This window comes from Lampetra planeri, chromosome 19 (genome assembly GCF_965212315.1).
Source record: "Lampetra planeri chromosome 19, kcLamPlan1.2.h2, whole genome shotgun sequence".
Taxonomy (NCBI): Eukaryota; Metazoa; Chordata; class Hyperoartia; order Petromyzontiformes; family Petromyzontidae; genus Lampetra; species Lampetra planeri.
In genome coordinates, this window is record NC_136125.1 from 8,646,150 (window position 1) to 8,661,636 (window position 15,487).

The window sequence follows — 15,487 nt, forward strand, 5'->3', positions numbered from 1 at the left end:
GAAGGGAAACAATAAAATAATAAAAATATCAAACAATTAAATTCTCACGACGTTTCGACTGCAACACAAGCAATCATCATCAGGTGTGAAAAACTCAGCAAGAAAAACGTATTGCTGTGTTGCTGTGTTTTTCACACCTGATGATGATTGCTTGTGTTGCAGTCGAAACGTCGTGAGAATTTAATTGTTTTATATTTGTATTATTTAATTGTTTCCCTTCTACGTGACTTTACCGAAAGAACCAAGAATATCATCCTAACTGTTAAGCAAAGTAGGCGAGGCTTGGGCAGGACGCGTCATGGCTAGAAGGGACGATGGCCGAGTAATGGAACGTTTCTGAGAGGACGATCTGTGAGGAGATGGAGCGATGAGTTCAGTTCATCGCAGGATCGTAAGAGGCGGCAGCGGCTTTGCGGAGGGCTTCATGAAGCGGTGGATCGATCGTGCCTGGCAACAGAGGGAAAACAGCAACAGAGGGAGAAGGGAAATCGGACGTGGAGTACAGACGGATATCGTGACGCTCACGATCGGCGGGATTCATGACGTTCACGATCCGCGGAATTAGCGCCCCCCCCCCGACCACAACTCCGCGTGCTGCCCACAATCCCGCGTCTGCCCACACGGACACCACCGCGGTCACGTCACGCACACGCGAACGTGAAAATGAAACTCGGCACGAGCCCGCCGTGTACTCGGTACTTTGGTTTTGTTCTCCGACACGGTTTGTAAGAAAAGAAATCCCGAGCGATAACTCATATTCTTTTGTCACCCTCGTGTTCAGGTTTTTTGTTTCCTTCAGCGATGATTTTGGGCGCTGAGCAATGCGAAAGGCAGGGAAAAAAAGCAGAAGATGAAAATATGTTGCCACTGTATGGGCAAAAATCCATAGGTTTTTCTTTTTTTACACCCAAACAAGCCAACTGAGGGTGGAAAAGTGATATAAAATATAAATCGAGTGGTTAAATGAAGAATAAATGTTCACTCTGACCAGTGAGAGAGGGGGGCAGGAGGGGCCCTGCTTGGGCTGCGAGACCCAAAATTTTATCGATCATTTCGGCTCATGCAAGAAACCCTGAGTGCCCAGAGAAATTCCACAAACACGGTGCGCAACGCAAACAAATCTCCAACCTATCACATGCCATCGTGGCATCGCGGTGTGCGAAATTAAATAAACTAGCGCCGCAACCAGTTGGTCTCTCTTAACCCTGTCTCTAACCCCGCCGCCATTCGTACCCTTCCCCACGCCGCGCCGTTCTGTCGCGCCCGCTAACGTGCTCGTTACCGCACTTCGCGAGGCCCCAGGACCTGTTCGAATTGGCAGCTGCGGTGTTTTTCAGAGGTGAAGTAGCAGCTTTTTTCCTTTTCTCCAGCGCCATTCGGGGGTCCCCGTGGCACTCGTCGGGGTGCGGGGTGGGGGGGGCCGTTGCCTGCGTTTTGGTTCCCGCGTGGCGCCGAGGGGCGCCTCGCGGCTCTCGTAATCCCCGCGGCTTTGGGCCAGAATGCCTTTGCTGTCACTTGCCAGAAAGCCGCGGGATTATTTGCCGTTTTATCTCTTTTTTGGGGGGGGGGGAGGGGGCGGGTGGGGTGGGATATTGCCCACAGTGTAATGGTTAGCACACGGGACTTGCAATCTCGAGGTCACTGGTTCCGTTTGTTTTCCGGCACGCCGTTTGAAACTGCAGGCAAAATACCCTCTTTCAGGGGTTTTTTCTGTAGCTCCGTCTAGTTGGGAGGCCCTTCTGCCAGCAGGGGTCATGAGTAAGCAATTGCAGGGCTGCACCTGTCTCTTGTTCATTTTTGTTTTGTAAGGCCCAGTCATAGGCTTTCCCAGGTATGTGGCAACAGCCCGGCCTGCGCTCCCTCAGGTTGAATGTAACAGTCGCGGCATTACTCGCTGCACCTTGCTGACGCACGACGCGGGTTCAAAGTTCAACACATTTGCTCGCAGCAATGTGCGCGCTCGTTTGCAAGAGACCACTTTGCCTTGACTGCCCAATCTCGTCGTACGTTGGAAGTTAAGCGGGGTTGAACTCGGTTGGTACTTGAATGGTAGGTTGCCTGGGAACACCAAGTATTGTCATCAATAATTAAATTGATCTAATGCATGTTGTATTATATCCTTAAACCATTTTAGGCTGCCACTTGCATTCATGATTATGTGGTCACTTGTTGGAAGTGAGTCTTGTAAATTCGTGTTTTCATCGTTGCCTCTCTATCTCTTTCTCTCTTGCGGTTTACCCTTTAATCCTCGCAGTTCTCCAAGGACATTCTGGCCAATTCTTACTCGGCGTACATCGATAACTTCCTCAATGCCAAGGATGCCGTGCGGTTGGCCAAGGAAGCGAAGCCGGCATTCAACCGCTTCCTGGAGGTGGGAGGGACGCCGTGAAATTACCAATCAACTGCTCACCCCCCCTCACCATTTCTTCCACTCACCTGCTCACCACTCATCAGCTTGCCAGCTTGTCCACTTACCCATTTAGACAACAGCCCGCTCGCCCACTCGCTTATTCACTTACTCGCCGCTCACTAAACTCACCCACTCGGCCACTAACTCGCTCACCCCATTCACATACTCACCCAATCGCCTACTCACTTGTATGTTCACCCTCACACCTGACCAGTTTACCTGTTGTCCCACTCACGGCTGACCCATTTACCCACTAGCCGACTCGCGCACACACACACACACCCCATCACCAAGTCAGCCACTGAGCCAAATTGATCACTATCCCGGTAACCTTATAGTCCGCTTACCCACACGCATGCTCGCTTGCCAACTCACCCACTCGTTCATTCACTCACTTTCCCGGTCGCCTGCGTGCCTGACTTGCTGATGGCGCAAGACAGCGCCTGATAAGCTACGCCGCCACGTTCACAAAGCAGTAAATGTACTCATGTCCGATGGGTTTGTTGTTTTCTTTCCCCGTGCGACACTGTCCGCTGTGATGCTCTTTGCGGTCTCAGCAATGCATGCGGGAGAACAAGGAGAAGCAAGCGCTGGCGGATTTGATGATCAAACCAGTGCAGAGGATCCCGCGATATGAGCTTCTCATCAAGGTGATCCCTCATTAATTCCCGCTGCAGCCCTCGGAATTACGACACGCGCACCATCTGCTACACCGAGTGGGCGTTTGGCAAGTGCCGCGCCACGCCGGCATTGGCGTTCACACGAAGTCGGTCGTCGTCCCGTGGGCCGGGTTTCACAGTCTTTCAAATCACGCGTTTGGAATGTTGTGTACGGAAACGGCATTGCCAAAAATACAAACAGAAAAGTGCCCGTACGAGTGTGGACCTTGTCCGTGTACACGTACAGCCATTTTTGTCAGTCCACAGAGAGTCGTAGGCCCGGGTTATCTGACACATACGACACTATGCTGGTCGGGACGGGTTGGTGAATGTGGGCAGCGTAGATGTTGGCGCATAGTACAGCATTGCTTTGTGCTGACCACCAGCTTCGCAGCAGCCGGTACCACCTGGTTTTATGCATGGTGGTTGCCTATACAAGCACTTACACCATTGGAACCTCATTTGCCAGAAGAAAAAATAGGATAATAGTTTTTTTACCCTTTTATCTGGCAACAAAACTGACACCTTTTTTACAAGGAGTCATGTTTGCATAGACCACAATACCTGCAGTCATAATGCAAACAAAAAACATAACTCTGATAATGTATGCACTGTCCTTGAAGTTGATTGGTCCACACCTGAGACGACTTTTGGCGTCATCTGGTCCAACCCATGTGAGACTAGGCTCTAAAGGAAAGCCGTCTCAGGGGTGGACCAATCAACTTCAAGGACAGTGCATACATTATCAGAGTTATGTTTTTTGTTTGCATTATGACTGCAGGTATTGTGGTCTATGCAAACATGACTCCTTGTAAAAAAATGTGTCAGTTTTTTTGCCAGATAAAAGGGTAAAAAACCAATTATCATATACAAGCACTGTTCCAGGCTTAACCCTGAGGAGCAGGCCGTATGCCCCAGGAGTCAAACACTGAGCCAGCGTCGCTGGCAAATCAAGCGAGGGTGGGAGCTCCTTCTGGAACTGACGTGAACAAGCCGGCGGCGAGCACGGTGCGAAAAAAATGTCAACACACATACGCGGAGCATGCCAGACAATTGCGCGGTACAGCGGAGAGAAATGTATAATTATTGTTGCTGTTGTTATTTAAAAATCTGCGAACATTTTGACCGTCGCCGCACCACACCTCTGGAAAGAACCGCCACCGAGGCAAATGCGCACAGTCAACTCCATCGCTGCATCCACAGCTCAAAGCACTTCTCTATTCGCGTGCATACAACTAACTCGCAGCCACAACTTGATATAATATATTTGTATATCGGTGCATTTGTTGTGATATATGTGTATTAAACTTCTTTCGCACCGTACGTAGCCAACCAGTGCTAATTGGAGGTATGGGGGAAGGACAACAAACTAAACACAAAAAGCAGATTCGATGCAGTATCATGAGCTCAACAATCGGTATTAATTGATGACTTGATACATCGTTATACCCCGACTCTCCACACCAACCTCACCACCACCACACATCTGTCAGAGTAAGGTCACGAGCCAAAAGAAGTAACTCTTATTTTTGGAGCTACCTCTGGATGTGCATTTCAAAATAAGCACACTGAGCACCTTTGCCAGTTTGTCGATTTGCATTCGAAATGTTTGTTTTAATACATCCTGCTCTCACGTCTTTATTGCATTAATTTCATCCCCGTCCTGATTCAATAATTTGCCATATTTGTACGTGCGTTGAACTTCTTGTGCACCGTAAGTAGCCAACCAATCAGAGGTGCGGGGGAGAGACAACAAACTGAACACAAAAAGCAGTTCTAAAGAAACGAGTTTTCAATCGAGATGATTTTAAAGTGCATAGCTCCTGTGGCTTCCCAATATCGGAAGGAAGAACGTTCCAGACGGCCGCAGAGGCGCATCTGAAACAGCGCGATGCGGTCACCGCCTTGGTCCTGTGGCTGGCCAAAACCTGCCGCTGCTGCTGCGAAGATGTACCGGAGCTTGTGTGATGGCAGACCTGCGTGCCGGGCCAGGAAGGCGCCACCACGTGTTAAAGCAAAACCAGCAAAACAAACCCAATAAATCTTCTTGGTTCTTTCGGTAAAGTCACGTAGAAGGAAAATAATAAAATAATAAAAATAAAACATCATAAAATAACAACGCAAGCAGCCGTCTTCAGGTCTGTTTCGAGAAGACAGACTCTGTCTTCACGGCTGCTTGCGTTGTGGCCGAAACGTCGTGAGAATTATTTTATTATGTTTTATTTTTATTATTTTATTACTTCCCTTCTACGTGACTTTACCGAAAGAACCAAGAAGATGAATCCCTGCAGTCACGAAAGCTTTAAATCGAAAATTAAACCACAATAAACTGACACGACCGCGACGTTTGCGGCCACGGTGGTTTTGCCAGGACCTGCTGAAGCACACCCCCGAGGAGCACCCGGACCACAGCAGCCTGACGGTGGCGCAGCGCGACGTGCGCCTGCTAGCCGAGCGCATCAACCAGGGCAAGCGCGACGCCGAGGAGGCCGAGCGGGCGGCGCGCGTCCTGCAGGAGGTGGAGGCGCACATCGAGGGCGCCACCGAGGTAACCCCTGGACGTCGTCACGGCGGTGGTGGTGGTGGTGGTAATGGTGGTGATGGTGGTGATGATGACAGTGGTGATGGTGATGATGATGGAGGTGATCATGTGATGATGGAGGCGCACATCGAGGGCGCCACCGAGGTAATCACGGCGGTGGCGGTGGTGGCAGTGGTGGTGATGGTGGTGCTGATGACAATGGTGATGGTGATGATGATGATGATGGAGGTGATCATGTGATGATGGAGGCGCACATCGTGGGTATCACTGAGGTACCTCGATTCAGGAATCATGGTGACGGTAGTGATGGTGGAGGTTATGATGGTGGTGGTGGTGATGGTGGTGATGAAGGTGGTGGTGGTATTGGTGGTGATGGTGGAATATCTCAGGAACTTTAAAAGCTCTTGATACGATTAAGGTTTGTACATGTAGGTACACGTATGTTTTATGATATGGGCTGTTCATTGGCTGTGTAACCAATGCACATATTCGCTTAAATTGTTGTTGGTAGGTATGCCTCGAAACCTAGGAGTCGGCTGCGATGGCAAAGCAATTTTAACCACAAAGTTCCATCTGTCACAAGTCCACTAGACATTTCCATAAAGTACAAGCCCCCCAGCTTTCAAAAAAATTCACGTCTGAAGTGTTCCCTCCAAAATCGTTCCTGCACAGTCAGCTTTGGGGATGTGGCTCATGGTCTGGGGAAGTGGTGGGGGGGGGGGTTGGAGCAGAGTGAGTTGAGGAGGGAGAAGTTGCCTGGAGCAACACCGGATTTTGAGAACTGCAGGCTCCTCCGCCTCTTCACCTGGACAACGCCTCGCTCCACCGCTGTCGCCGCTCTGGGCTGCGGTCTTTATTAATTTCGCGGGGCCGTCTCGCGGACTTATGGGCAATTTTCCCCGCGCTTAAGTCGCATGGCGTCGACACAATATAGCCCGCGCGCTCCGTCGTAATGCCTTCCACATTTCGGCCACGGCGCCTTGGTACCTCAAATCCCGGCCAGATGGTCGGGGGATGGGGGGGGGGCTGGGGGGAACCTTTTAAAGAGGCAGGCAGAGCGCGGCAGGGCGAACGTGGCAGCTGTTACCGCTTTAGGCCGTGCGGCGCGGGCCCCGGGTACGCGAGTCCGCGGGGCCCCGCTACGCGCGACGTGACATCGCCCGGCGAACGCGGCCGCTGCCACACTTTGGGGTCACGTTATAGTTTTGAGTTTTTGGGGTTTTTTTGCCGCGTTTTGGGGGTTTTTTCGCCGCGTTTTTACGGCTAGTGGACACACGGGGTTGTCGTGCGTCCAAACCGATTTAATCTTTCACTTCAACGAATATTTGTGGCAAAATTCCTGCTCCTAATTCAGGAATTGGACGTTGGGATATCGTTGGCAGGGCCACGCGCTCGTCGATACTCTGCTGTTATTACGCAAGGACCGTGTCCGCATTAGCCCTGTGCTCAGGGCTGTGGATTTCTCCGGGATATATAAAGATTCTGATTCTGAAAGACAACAGGCGACCGAGTGCGCTAATATTGTATGCACGTGTTGCCTCAAATAATAATTCATAACTCGTTTCCATACCACTGCTCAAGATATGTCTCCGCACACCATATCAATCGTGGTCATTGTTCGACCTTCACCATCATGTTCGGTGTGGATTCCAGAACCAGGGCAGATATCACTTCACTGATGTCAGCAGACATGTTTTCTGCCATGGTCTGGCAGAGCGGCAGTCCCGATATTTCAAGCAATTTAAATATGGCCCTACATTAATTAATAATACGAATTAAAACATATCAATGCATTTTCTCTGGTATATATGAATAAAATACCTATTTTCGGGGTTGCAATTGAGGGGATGGGTGAGGGTGCCAATCGCCTCCCCCAAACGGCCCTTGGTTGAGGAGTTTAACTGAGAACTTGGAACTTGCTGGGCTCACGGCGCAATGTTCATGCCACGAGCCCTCTGGTAAAAAAAAAAAAAACGTATTCGTGATTTTTTCGTTTTTTACGCGTGTGCCCCAATTCTTTGAATACGTTGAAGCTGTTCATCTCTGACGGTGTTCCTGCTTTGATGTTTTATTCAGGAATCGAGGCGGGTGGGACGATGAATCAAATGTGGTTCCGCGTGTACATGTCTCGCTGCGCCCGGTTGTTATAATGTCCGCGTTAATTCCCAGCGGTTTCTTTCCCCGCTCGCTTTGCGTCCGCTCTCTCCGCCCGCAGCTCGTGGCTCCGCTCAGGAAGTTCTTGAAGCAGGAGATGGTCGTGGAAGTGGTGAGCGCCCTTCACAACGCCTGTCATTCTGACGTTTTTTTGTTACGTCGCTGGCCGATGTTGCGTTGCGCTGCGTGCAGTTTTATTTTCTCGTCGCCTCTCAATAGTTTTGTTGTTTTACGAAACCACAATTTATTGACGACGCTATTAACATTTTTTACTTTTCATATCATCTTGGCAAAATGCATCTTTTACTTGTAACACACTCATTAGTTGTCATTGTGGGGCTTTCTGGGTCATAAACTGAACAATTGTACCTCCATTCAGCTCTTTCGCTCTCCGTAAAAAAGGCAATGTTTTGTTTTTCTTATCGGCTGTCCTTGAATTTACATAATAAAGTGCAGCAGCTGATATTATTACGAGTCTCGACATCTTGATAGCCATTCGTGCAGTGGCAGTGCCATGCATAAGCAAATAAGGCAAACGCCTTGGGACCCGAGCAGCTCAAGAGGCCCTGTATTCATGAAATACAAAGATGTGCATCAAATATCTCACTACATCATCTTTCTCTTGTCTACATTTCTGTTATCACACTCTTCTGCCACTCACTAGGAATTTACACATTGAAAGGGGGCAGCAGACCCAAAGCATAATTTGTGCTTAGGACCCCCAATCAGCTGATACCACCGCCGCGTTCGCGTTTGGGCGGCCACTGGACAGAACAAACTAAAAAAAGTGGCACGGACGAATGACGGAACGGCGAGTTCACAAATGAACAATGCCTCGGCTCGAATCGCCGCCGGGGGGAGGCTACAGCCCCTCTCCGTGTCGTTCGCAGAAGGGCGCTGGGGGGAAGAAAGATCGATCGCTGTTCCTCTTCACGGACCTGCTGCTCTGCACGACGCTCAAGAAAAAGTCGGGCTCCCTGCGACGCAGCTCCATGAACCTGTGAGAGCCCGCACTTCGCACCCTGGGTTGCCTCTTTAGATACGGCCTCGGGTCGTCGGAGCGCTCGACTGGCACCGGCTCTGAGATCCTGGCTTCAAATCCCGGTTTGCACGGCGGCCGCGATCAAGCCAAGTTCTCGAGTCCGGCGGAGTTGTTGGGCTCTGCGCAGGCGCCACTGCGCGCGCAAAAGCACGTGGTGTTAAAATCTCGGGGGAGTTAAAAAATATCGGTTTTGTCGTGCGGTGAGCATTTTTCTTTGGAACATGGCGGGTGGGAAGGTGCTGCCTCCACCCCCCCGCCCACCCCCCCACCCACCCCCACTGTGGATAAGAGATCACCTGAAGGGATCTCAGAGGTAGCTGTATGATAGCTCCTTCTGTGGCTCATGCAGGAAAAATCTATCAATTATGCTCATAAAAGTGACATTGAATTATACCAGCCCACACTCGCCAGCGTGGTGAAGTATGGTCATATAGCCCGCACGGCGTTGGGAGGCCCTCATTCAACAGTGGACTGGAAAGAGGGCAAAAAAAACAAAGCTCCCCCATATAGCTTTAACAGACTTTTGGGGCAAGTGCTGTGAGCGAGCACCTATGAAGGCCGGCACAGCACACGAGGGGTCTGGTGGACAGTACCACGCCCGGCCGCCTACGTATCCCGTGGTGGCGATGTTTACACGCCGCACCAGGTACTCATTTGAGGCAGAGTCGTCCTAGGGGAAACACAGGACCGATTCACATTGTCACCGGGGTTGACCGTGAGCGGTAATCGAACTCGGGTCTCGGAGTTCGTAGCGCAGCTCGCTGACCTCTGCACGTTCGCTCCCCCATCCTTAACAAACGTGCAGACAGACGCTCGCACGGTTCTTCGTGTAATCGTGCGATGGCGACGCTGTCCCCTTGGTGTGTGCAGCTACACGGCCGGCTGCGTGATCGACACGTCCAGCAAGTACAAGCTGCTGTGGAAGGTCCCCCTGGAGGACGTGGACGTCATGAAGGGTGAGAGAGACGCCCACCTCACCACCGCCGCCATTTACCAAAATCTTCCCGCACTGCACTCGGCCGCTCGTGTTTCAAATTCAATGTACGTACGCTGCCTTTTCTTTTTACGCTCTGCGTGCGTAAGTATGTATGTTGAACTTCTTTCGCACCGTGCGTAGCCAACTGTGCTAATCGCAGGTGCAGAAGAAGGACAACAAAAGTGTTGCCCCAAAAAGACGTCGATAAAACCCATTGCTAAAAGCACTGTCCTTGACGGCCATATTTCTCCGTCGCACGTCACGCGCGTGCCTCACCGTCACCCCCCCCCCCAGGCAAGGTGACGCGCTCCTAATTGCATACCAAACTGACGCCGTGCCCCATCTACCCCCCTCCGCATGTGCCTACGTGGTCGCGACGTCGTCGCCGCCACGTTTGCACAACAACGCGCCGCTACGCGCCGTATCCCCCGTGTTTTGCGCAGGCCTGCTGGCCCCTGCCCCGAGCCGGGACAGTCTCCACAAAGCGCTGACGCGGCTGGAGGGAGACTTCAGCACCCTGAGCCAGATCAGCACGCTGGCCGAGACGCTCAGCATCACCCACCAGGTGCCCGCTCGCGCGCCGTCGCGTCATCCCGCGCGCGCTTCGAGCTCTCTCTGCCTTGTTCGGGCGAGTATCGAGGACTCGCGGCCTTTCTGTGGCGGCAGCAGTACGAATTCCCTTTGCCCCGATTGGTTTGTGCCGCAGAGATAACTCACTCGTTTCCCCGCGCTGAACCCTGACTCCCCTTCTCCCTCCCTTCCCTCATCACTGCCCCCATCCCTCTTCTCAACTTCCAACCCATTCGTCGCACTCACTCATCATAAACCACTCGGTGTCACTTTCCTCATCGTTTATTTCATGCATCATCATATTCATGCACTACCATGCTTCTCATTAACTCATCTATAACAATTAAAATAAGACTAGATATATTTCCTCCATAATAGGCCCACGTGTTAAACTGAGATATATTTCCCGCCGTCTGCAAGGGAAAGGAAACCTAACAAGGTGAATGGAAGCGTTACTGTTTCCCCGTTCGAGTTCTGGCTCACGACTAGGTTTTTGCCAAGCAACCAGCCTGAGGTAGCCATCCTGGGGAAAATACGCGAGTCTTCGCGTGACGTTAAAGGTCCTGGTTTATATCGGTTGCACGGTAGTAATACACCCCCGCATTTATACGTAGTCCTCCCCTCCTCCGGTACGGCGAGATATTATTTTCCCCTATGGAACGTCGTGGTTTTATGTGTCTCAGAGGTGGTCATCCTAACCATGGGAGGGAGGTCCCAAAGGACATTGCGGGCTGCTCGTTATTACACATTTAATTTGTAATCTGGCCTTCAGCTTGGCTGTGCGTCCCCCGCCGAGCGTTAACGCATTCATGTTTTCCACTACAATGATCGCGAGCGGAAATGTGTTGGAAAGTAAATACCAATGTACGCATGTGCTAAATGTTTAAGTCTCATGCGATAGCAACATTTTATTGTGTTCTATGTTAGTTGCGGGGAGTGGTGGTGTTTTTCCCTCCGTTTTGTTTACCCATTGAATAGTATCGATTGCTAATCTTAACCATACACAGCTTTTATTATTTTATGTTTATTGCAACGTGAGTGTAAAAAAACAAATTGCCATTCCGCACCTCCGAATCACGACTGGAACCTGTCTTCTTGCGCAATATAAATCGTTTTATTGTTTTTATTATGTTCGCACGATTGTATTCACATGGAGTTTCCCGTATTTATTTAAACCCTTGCACCATGTACGATTCATTTATTCCTAAGCGTGTGTGGAGAGCCCTCGTGTAGGAGATAACACAATGCCCTACGAACCTGGCAACCTGAGTTCCATTCCTGCTCACGGTCAGCAACACCAATGATGATTCTATGAACCTGTCATGGGCCTTACCTCGGTCGGATCAGTCTTAAATGAGTATGTATACTCTTAGTTTTTTCGGTAGGTAAAAAAATGACATTTTTATTAATAAAAATACATTTATTTTTTACCTACGTGACTTTACCGAAAAAACTAAGAGTATGTATACTCTTAGTTTTTAATAAAAATGTATTTATTTTTATTAATTTTTATTTCATTTTTTACCTACTAAATAAATGTATTTTTTATTAATTTGAATTTCATTTTTTTACCTACGTGACTTTACCGAAAAAACTAAGAGTATGAATCCTTGCAGTCACGAAAGCTTCAAATCTAGAATTAAATGAGTATGTTGGTGCGGTGTATAAACATCACCGCTGGGGAGACAAAGGCGTGGTGCTGGCCACCCCCACACCCTCGTGTACCGTGCCAGCCTTCGTAGGTGCTCGCTAACAGCAATTGCCCCAAAGGTATGTTAAGGCCACACGGGGGATCTTTGTCTTACCTTCTGAAGAATGTTTTTCTGCATTGTGCCAAGGCTTTGGAATGTTTTACTGATTGCAACACTTATGTAAACCCTTTTACCTTCATTACTTATAACATATCACGTTTGTGTGGAGGGGAAAAAAAGCATTGTTGTGGTATTTTTTCTCCCTTTGCTGTGTTTACACATCGGAACGAATTTACTGATTGCCGTACTTACATGATCGCTGGTTTCTACTTCTGAAAATAGATTTCTGTTTTTAGTGTACTTTTATTGCTTGGTAATGAATAACGGTCGGCATGTATCTGTACAGAAACGCAAGAAACAACAACTGGAATGCATCACGTAAACCACTAAAGCCTTGGAATTATTAGTGTGTGGTTGACCCATCTCCTGGAATAACTGTAATTATTCAAATAGCCCTATAAATAACTTTAGGGGCACGTGCTTATAGGCATGTAGGTTAACGCTTTGTTTTTGTATGACATTGTGAATTTTAAATACAGATTCAGCCCATAGAACAAATATCTCCTTTTCTTTTATCATATATTTACTTAGGAAAGCCTCATTGAATCTCAAGACTCAGTGGGGGAACAGGTCCTGGAATGGGATGTTTGGCCCCAAAACATTCTTTAATTCTCATTTTGTTTTTTCAGAGTTTGACAATTTTTTTAAGCCTTTCTTAAGGTTAAAACGGTCTCACGCACCTGGCTATTTGAGTTTGAATCCTGGCCAACGCCAGGTACGCTCAAACAAATCCTACGACAGCGGTAGATTGACAAGAGGCCCAGGGAGCAGCAGCTCAGAGACTATACTAAGGTAGACATTGTGCACTTATTTACAAAAACACAATGGTTTCGTTTAAAGAGGGGTGTGACGGCTTAGTGAGGCCTTCGTCCAGGCATCAAATGATCCCGAACGATGATGATCATGAATATGATGATGATGATCATGAAGATGATGATGTTGATCATGAATGTGACGATCATGAATATGGGGATGATGATCCTGAATTTGGTGATGATCATGAAGATAATGATAATGAAGATGATGATCATGAATATTAATATGATGATCATGAATATGATGATGATGATCATGAATATGATGATGATGATCATGAATATGATGATGATGATGATCATGAATGTGATGATCATGAATTTGGGGATGATGATCATGAATTTGGTGATGATGATCATGAATATGAATATGATGATCATGAATATTAACATTATGATCATTAATATGATGATGATGATGATGATCATGAACATGATGATGATCATGAACATGATGATGATGAAGACACTCATAGAGACCCCACCCCCCTCCCATCCCCACCCCTCCATCGTGACTCAGAACCTGGACGAGGTGATCAAGGAGCTGATGGCGTGCGTCAACCGCGAGCTGTCCGAGCGCCAGCTCCTCGCCGCCTCGGCCTTCGCGACGGTGCCGCCGTCCGGCTCGACGCAGTCGCTGACGTCGCCGCTGTCGGCCGGCGTCCCCGGGCTGGCGGGGGCCGTGGGCTCGGCGGCCCCGCTGGGCGGCGCCCTGGCGGGCTCGCTGGGGGGGGCGCTTGCCCCCGCGCGCCTCGAGCTGTCTGTCGCCCCGTCGGCGCCCGACGCCTCCCCGGAGTCGTTCGTCTTCGAGTTCACGGGCGGGGAGCCCAGGGCGGCTTTCGAGCAGATGCTGGAGGAGACGAAGCGCAAGCTAGGTACGGCCACGTGCGCGCGTGCGCCTGAGTGTACACGTGTGTGTGTGTATGTATACGTATGTGTTCAGGCGTGGGGAGCGGTAGTGTAGCGGTTAGCGCGCTGCGCTATGAACCTAGCGACCCGGGTTCGATTCCCGCTCACGGCCAACACCAGTGACGATTATCTGAACCGGTCCTGGGCCTCCCCTAGGTCGACTCAGCCTGAAATGAGTACCTGGTGTGGTGTGTAAACATCGCCACTGGGGAGACAACGGCGGTCGGGCGTGGTGCTGGCCACCCACCCCCTCGTGTACCGTTCCGGCCTTCATAGGTGCTCGCTAACAGCACTTGCCCCTACAGTCTGTTAAGGCTATACGGGGGATCTTTGTTTTGTTCAGGCGTGGTGCTGGCCACCCAACAACGCTTGCCCCAACAGCCTGTTAAGGCTATACGGGGGATCTTTGTTTTTTGTTTGCGCATCTGTACGTGCGTGTCCTTGCTCAGTAGTTTCCTTCATACATACGCGTTTTGTGCCCAGTCGTGCCCTTTTAAGAGCCTCCACAGAAGCCGATATTTATTGACACTGCTGGTACCAGTCATGGGCCGTGTGTTTGTGCGTGTGGCCTTCTCGGCTACAGTCATGGCCTCTCTTCTCAATGCTTGATAAATGTGGACTCCGTTACAAGGAACACCTGCATCAACTTGAAACATTCAGACTGGCCTGGCTGCGATCCATCCTGGGTTTAACCAGACTGGATTGTCACAGATCCTTGAAAGATCTGGACGCAGTCCCGTCGGTGAGCTCCTATGGCAGGCACGGTTGTCTTGGCTGGGTCATATGGCCCCACATGCTCAGCCGCATGTGTGCTTGCGTGTGTGTTTGTGCAGGTGTGTGTGTGTGGTTGTGTGTTTGCGTGTGTAACGTAGTAGTTAGCGCACTGCACTACGAACCCGGCGACACGAGTTCGATCTCCGCTCGCGGCGAGCAACGGTGACGATTATTTTAACCAGATCTGGGGCTCCCCCAGGTCAACTCAGCCCTAAACGAGTACCTTTGCGGCCTGTAAACGTGCTCGCTAACAGAAATTGCCCCAGCAGTCCGTTACAGGCTAAATGGGTGGGGGGGATCTTTGCGTGTTTTAGCATGCGGTGCGGCGCCGCCGGCACCACGAACCTTGCGCGATGCAGAGCGAGCGTTTATGCCGGTGATCGTTTTTTGTTTCTCGTTTTGCAGCGCAGACAAAGGATCGCTGGGACCCCGAGTTCCTCAAGGCCATTCCCATCATGAAGACGCGCAGCGGCATGCAGGTGCGCGTCCGGCCGATTGAAAATTGCCTTTTAACGCGCGTGCCGTGTCGCGGCACAGCAACAAAACGGAGTAGAAACGAGCGCCTCGGTTTCCAAATAAGCGTTTCTCTACAAATCACCTTTCCCCCCCCCCCTCATCTCCCCCGTGTCGTGCAACCCGCGATCGCGTTTGAGTTACGAGGGGTACGAACGGATGAATAGCGGGGGGTATAAATGGAAGAATGAAGACGTCCGTAAGAAATCGCGCGCCGTCATTTGAGTCGCAATTACCCGATGTTTTATTTGCGAGGCGGCGTGTCGAGTACATTCCTGTTTTCCGAAAATGGAATTGTCCCTCGTGAACAGC

At 50.1% G+C, this 15,487-nt stretch overlaps 1 protein-coding gene across 4 annotated transcripts in view; it reads left to right on the forward strand.

Moving 5' to 3' along the window:
• The window catches only part of ARHGEF17 (Rho guanine nucleotide exchange factor 17), a 130,600-nt gene that overhangs the window by 97,261 nt on the left and 17,852 nt on the right, over positions 1-15,487 (forward strand). For all 4 annotated transcript variants that reach the window (XM_078602895.1, XM_078602897.1, XM_078602894.1 and 1 more), the window contains exons 6-14: positions 2,255-2,371; positions 2,968-3,060; positions 5,441-5,617; positions 7,827-7,877; positions 8,656-8,765; positions 9,678-9,763; positions 10,227-10,348; positions 13,500-13,854; positions 15,068-15,141. In XM_078602895.1, the coding sequence (XP_078459021.1) occupies positions 2,255-2,371; positions 2,968-3,060; positions 5,441-5,617; positions 7,827-7,877; positions 8,656-8,765; positions 9,678-9,763; positions 10,227-10,348; positions 13,500-13,854; positions 15,068-15,141 (1,185 nt within the window). The remainder of the gene's footprint in view (positions 1-2,254; positions 2,372-2,967; positions 3,061-5,440; positions 5,618-7,826; positions 7,878-8,655; positions 8,766-9,677; positions 9,764-10,226; positions 10,349-13,499; positions 13,855-15,067; positions 15,142-15,487) is intronic.